Consider the following 6,669-nt stretch of genomic DNA (forward strand, 5'->3'; position numbering starts at 1 on the left):
GTTACCTCACATTATTAACTACACAACTACTGTCGTTACTTCACATTATTAACTGCACACCTACTGCCGTTACCTCACATTATTAACTGCACACCTACTGCCGTTACCTCACATTAACTACACAACTACTGCTGTTACCTCACATTATTAACTGCACACCTACTGCCATTACTTCACATTATTAACTGCACACCTACTGCCATTACTTCACTTTATTAACTGCACACCTACTGCCATTACTTCACTTTATTAACTGCACACCTACTGCCGTTACTTCACTTTATTAACTGCACACCTACTGCCGTTACTTCACTTTATTAACTGCACACCTACTGCCGTTACTTCACATTATTAACTGCACACCTACTGCCATTACTTCACATTATTAACTGCACACCTACTGCCGTTACTTCACATTATTAACTACACACCTACTGCCGTTACCTCACATTATTAACTGCACACCTACTGCCGTTACTTCACATTATTAACTACACAACTACTGCCGTTACTTCACATTATTAACTGCACACCTACTGTGCTACTCTTACTATCTTTTATATAAACAGGAATTTAGGAGAAATTACTGTTCTTTCTATCTTATATTTATTTACACACAAGTCTAGGAGAATGCTACTCTTACTGTATCATATTTATATATAGGTTTAGGAGACTGTTACTCTCACCACTATATTTATATACAAATTTAGGAGATTGTACTACTCTTACCACTATATTTATACACAGGTTTAGGAGACTGTTACTCTCACCACTATATTTATATACAAATTTAGGAGATTGTACTACTCTTACCACTATATTTATACACAGGTTTAGGAGACTGTTACTCTCACCACTATATTTATATACAAATTTAGGAGATTGTACTGCTCTTACCACTATATTTATATACAGAGATTGTACAGAGACATCTCAAAAGTAAATAGACGCCATGATTTTTTTCAATAGTCATTTATCTCGCATTATCAACTTGACAAAAATGTTTACAAGTGTGCATCAGTACTTAGCCGATTTGCCACTAGCATTTTTCAGTGCTTTGACTCGTTCTGGCATGGAATCGATGAGTTCTGCAATTTTCTCCTGTAGGATCTTAACCCAGGCTGCACACAAAACATCAAGTAGCTCTCCATGGAACGCTGGTCTTCTAGAACTTCATCTCACTGCTCGAGCAAGTATGACCCAGACATGCTCGATGGGGTTCATATCAGGTGACTGACTTGGCCATTGGATGCCTTTCTTAATTAAATGACTATTGAATAAACATCATGGTGTCTATTTACTTTTGAGATGTCTCTGTACTACTCTTACCACTATATTTATACATAGGTTTAAGAAACTGTTTTACTCTTATTGTTTTGTCTTTAAACATGAGTTCAGGAAACATATTCTGTCTTTAAATCTGTTACTCTTTTCCTAGATCCAAAGTACTTATATGAGACATCTTGGTATGGGCAGTTGCTTTACCTCGTTATTTGTACATCATTTGCTCGGTGCAAGTACTATCACGCATGGCTTTTAGGTATTTATTGTACTTGTAATACATTATATACTAGGATCAGTGGACACTTACTAATATGATGAGTGTTCTTACTGATTTAATAGTGTAAAGCTTGTTACTTATTGTACATGTAATACATTAGATACTAGGATCAGTGGACACTTACTAATATGATGAGTGTTCTTACTGATTTAATAGTGTAAAGCTTGTTACTTATTGAACATCAAGTATCCACTGATCCTAGTATATAATGTATTACCTAATATGATGAGTGTTCTTACTGATTTAATAGTGTAAAGCTTGTTACTTATTGTACTTGTAATACATTATATACTAGGATCAGTGGACACTTGCTAATATGATGAGTGTTCTTACTGATTTAATAGTGTAAAGCGTGTTACTTATTGAACTTGTAATACATTATATACTAGGATCAGTGGATACTTGCTAATATTATAAGTGTTATATAACTTTTCTTTTCTTTTTTCTACAACTAATGCCAGGTTTATTAAACACTTGTTAATGTATTGGATAGTGATCAACATCAGTAAATTCTAAGAACAAGTTGTATTGTAGGCAACATATCCAAATTTCATGTATATATATTTGTTTTCTTAAATCTCATAGGAGAAGCTGTTGCTAATGCTTCTGGTCTTGGATTTAATGGATTTACAACTGATGGTAAACCAAAGTGGGATCTTGTGTCAAACATCGATATCTTAAAGTTTGAGGTAAGCATGAAAGCATCTGCTAAGCAACATATCTTTTAACTATTAAATTACTGACTCGTGAGGTCTATGTATTGCATAATATTGAGCAACGTTTATTTCAGATTCAGTGTTAGGAGCTAACCACCAAAGAGGCTGAAATCACTCATTTTCTTTATAAAATACATAGGAAACCCCAGTAATAATTAGTGGAATTAATTAACCCACTCACTACAGAGAAGTCAAAGAGAACATGTCATGATGTTTTAAAGCTCTTTTCTAAATTTCATTAAACAACTTTATTATCAATGTACATATATCATTAAAATTGGTATCAAAACATAGTTTATAAATTCAAAATCAAATTAAAAACGAAATGTTAAATGACCCTTTTTTTGTGTGTGTTTGTGTCACATGGCATGTCCTCTTGTCTTATTGCTCAGTTTATATTTTATTACACCTATCATACAACATCTATAGTGGTTAACAAATTAGAAATTCAAAGTTCAGACACTGGCAAGTTAGAATATAAAATAAGAACCCCCACACTCCTTTTGTTTTGCTGAGATATCAGTATATTTATCAAACCTCCAGTGTAGCCTTTTGACTCTTGTCTATTCATAACTACTTTTATTTAGTACGTGTTTATAACCAATAGAAATAGCACATTCCAAACTACATAAATCTGACAGTTATTTATAATTGGCTTGAATGGGGAAGCCATAGTTTTACTAAAAATGTTGGAGTCTGTTGACTAAGTCATTGCTCTGAACAGAAATGAGATTTTTTAACCCACATATAGCTTAGTTATAAAGCCAGATAAATTAGTGTTTTTATGTGTACCAGTATAGTAATTCAATAATTCTTTATCTTTGAAATCTACAAAAATTAATGTATCTACCTCCTATACTGGAGAGAATGAACAAGGCTTTACAAGTACAACAAAATCAATTTTGTAATGTTACAAGTATTAAAAATCATTGTGTTCTATATTTTTTTTATTTATTTATTGTTCTATGTTTTAAGGAAAATAACTAAAAATAAAGCCTTTATTACTAAATAGTAATAATATATATAGATGTTCATAAATGTACACCTTAGGAGGATAACTAACATCCAAATACTTATGATTAGATCAGCTTGGACTTTATACAGAGCCATTTCATATACACTTTTATTACTTTAGATAATTTTACTTGCATCCACGGTACTGTAAACAAGCCAATAAATTTTTTCACAATGTGTTCTCAGAGCCAAGATTACGATAAACTCTGTGGGAACCTTTGACTTATTGTGCTGCACGTGTTTGTTTACTGTCAACAGTGTAATGGCAGGAGCTGTGATTCATTGCTTTATGTTTGGCAGGTTTCTACTTCAGCCACTAATAATAAAATAAACATAGGATATAGATGTGAAAAGGTTAGAAGTAGAAACTCTCAGGAGAAGTACCTTGGAACTTTGTGGCCAATACTAAAAAGAATAGAACAGTACTACTCATTTCACTTTTTTTTTTATGGTGGTTACGCGTTTGGTCAATTTTACTCAATGAACATAGAGCTAAGGTAGAGAAAATAGCAGATAAGATTATATAATTTAGTGAAACAAAAACGTTTGATATTTATCTTGGAGATTTAGAAATTATGCAAATGAAACTTAATCAAAATTGAAATGAAGAAAATTATTTTTAATTTTGAACAAAGTTTAAGTAAAACTACTTAATTAAAAATTGTGATTTTGTGTCTTTGAAAAAAAGGTGTAATATCCTTGTATGCTTATACAACTTTCTCAAGGAGTATGATATAAAAATCCTTGCACACTTAGATTAATGTCCTAAGGAGTTAAACTGAGAAGAATAATTTAAAATGCAGAGCTTTGGATAACTGTTGTAATAGTTATCCTAATGTCATTTTATGTAAAGTTTATAAATAGTGTAAGGAAAGTTGAATAAAGATGTAGTATCATGAAGATGGTGAATTTTGAGTGCTTTCCTACTTTTAGTTATCATTAAATGTCCGAGATACTGTGAAAACGTGGAACAAATCTACACAGCAGTGGCTGAAGATGATTGTTTATGACAGAGCCCCAACTCACAAGACTCTGCTAACTTTTCTTTTGTCAGCCTTGTGGCATGGGTTTTATCCTGGCTACTATTTCACATTTTTTGGAGGTGCCCTCTTTACCATGGCTGCACGATCTGTAAGTATTTAATTTTGTTGCATCAGTATGAAGTTTCTTCTCAGTTTAATGAAATTATTATTATTATCCTGTTTTCCAAGGACACACTTGTAAAAGTTTATTAACTAATGACATTTGCACAAGATACAAAAAAAAACTTCTTTACATCTGTATTAAAATTAAAATATTAGATAATCCGTAAAGTCCTAAAGGAAATGGTTTATGTTAGGATTCAACCAGGTGAACTGTTTGCTAAATCCCTAAAATAAGGTATTAGTTGTTATTTTGTATCTTATAAGTCCTAATTGGTTTGACTATTTTGTGTACCATACATAAATTACCTAAGTAAATCAACTGAAGATTTTGTATCTCGTACATAAAATAACCTAAGTAAATCAACTGAAGATTTTGTATCTCGTACATAAAATAACCTAAGTAAATCAACTGAAGATTTTGTATCTCGTACATAAAATAACCTAAGTAAATCAACTGAAGGTTTTGTATCTCGTACATAGAATTACCTGAGTAAATCAACTGAAGATTTTATATCTCGTACATAAAATAACCTAAGTAAATCAACTGAAGGTTTTATATCTCGTACATAAAATTACCTAAGTAAATCAACTGAAGGTTTTGTATTTCCGTACATAGAATTACCTAAGTAAATCAACTGAAGGTTTTGTATCTCGTACATAGAATTACCTAAGTAAATCAACTGAAGGTTTTGTATCTCGTACATAGAATTACCTAAGTAAATCAACTGAAGGTTTTGTATTTCATTCCACCCATCCCTGTGATACTTCAGGCTCATTTGCCTTTCCCACCCCTTTCATTCTGGACAAAGAATATACCCTGGTCAAGACAAGATGCAGTCTTCCAACGGTGTGCCCCTGCCATTGGGTGTCACATTCCACAGTCCTTCCCTTTGAGAGCTTTCTGAAGAGAGCTTATCTTGGTTTAACATTTACACTGGCCTCTCTGCCAATTCAACTTAGGATTCTAGTAATTCTATGTGCAGAGGTGAGGTATGCTCTTGGAAGTTAACATTTCTGTAATCTGAAACTGTATTTCTGATAGACACTCACCTATCCTCTCCATCTCTGATGCACCTTTTCTTCTTGCCTCGTCTAAGAATGACATTATCTCGAGTGCAAGTGCATAGGGGGGAGTTGCTGTACAGGAAGGTTGTGTCACCCTTCTATTCTTTTTGTGTTGCACTTTGATACTTGCACAGGAATTTCTTCTTCAGCAGCATTAAAACTTATTCCCATAAAATAGATGAATATCTAGGTATTATAGCAGCTATAAAATCTTGTATGATCAGATGGTAGGAGATTTTGTTAACTAATCAATTCATACCTTATTTATGAACTGTCTATCAAATCTTGTATGATCAGATGGTAGGAGGTTTTCTTAACTAATCAATTCATATCTTATTTGTAAGTTGGCTGTCAAGACTTGTATGATCAGATAGGAAATTTTGCTAAATACTCAATTCATACCTTATTTGTAAGTTGGTTGTCAAGACTTGTATGATCAGATAGGAGATTTTGCTAAATACTCAATTCATACCTTATTTGTAGTTGGCTGTCAAGACTCGTGTGATCAGATAGCAGGAGATTTGCTAAATACTCAATTCATACCTTTTTGTGAGTTGGCTGTCAAGACTCGTGTGATGAGATAGCAGGAGATTTTGTTAACTAATCAATTCATACCTTATTTGTAAGTTGGCTATCAAGACTTGCGTGATCAGATGGCAGGAGATTTTGTTAACTAATCAATTCATACCTTATTTGTAAGTTGGCTATCAAGACTTGCGTGATCAGATGGCTAAATGTTTTAGTTAAAGCATTAACATTAAAACTTAATTTTCTTTAATATTATAAATTATATTTATATCATGGTATTACAGATATTTATTTTCCTTAGTATACAAAATCCTTCTATTATTTTATTTTCTTTTACTCAGGTGCGGCGAAGTATTCGTCCATATTTTCAATCGAGCCGGCAGATGGCTTTTGTATATGATATCATTACGTGCCTTTCTACCAAAGTAGGCTTAGCATACATAGTTTTCCCTTTTGTTATTGTGGAGTTTTATGCTTCTTTACAAGTTTATTGGTGAGTTTTACTTAGCATTAAAATGTTAACCTTCGAGTAGCTGTTTGCTTAAAAAGCTTTATTAAGATGTTAATGTAGGAGTAGTTATAACTTCTTTAAACTTTTTCACAAGTTGGTAATTTTGGAGCATTTGTAACTTATATATAT

General features: G+C 32.5%; 1 protein-coding gene across 7 annotated transcripts in view; it reads left to right on the plus strand.

Moving 5' to 3' along the window:
• The window catches only part of LOC106471162 (lysophospholipid acyltransferase 2-like), a 36,647-nt gene that overhangs the window by 24,494 nt on the left and 5,484 nt on the right, over positions 1–6,669 (plus strand). For 5 of the 7 annotated variants that reach the window (XR_002613207.1, XM_013931750.2, XM_022399780.1 and 2 more), the window contains exons 9-12: positions 1,439–1,540; positions 2,147–2,250; positions 4,225–4,422; positions 6,371–6,522. Coding sequence is in view for 6 of the 7 variants with exons in the window: in XM_013931750.2 (XP_013787204.1) it covers positions 1,439–1,540; positions 2,147–2,250; positions 4,225–4,422; positions 6,371–6,522 (556 nt within the window). In the remaining variant the exon portion in view is untranslated. The remainder of the gene's footprint in view (positions 1–1,438; positions 1,541–2,146; positions 2,251–4,224; positions 4,423–6,370; positions 6,523–6,669) is intronic. The other 2 variants (XM_022399782.1, XM_022399778.1) reach the window with 2 other exon arrangements.

Source organism: Limulus polyphemus, unplaced genomic scaffold, assembly GCF_000517525.1.
Source record: "Limulus polyphemus unplaced genomic scaffold, Limulus_polyphemus-2.1.2 Scaffold4449, whole genome shotgun sequence".
In the NCBI taxonomy this organism is placed as follows: Eukaryota; Metazoa; Arthropoda; class Merostomata; order Xiphosura; family Limulidae; genus Limulus; species Limulus polyphemus.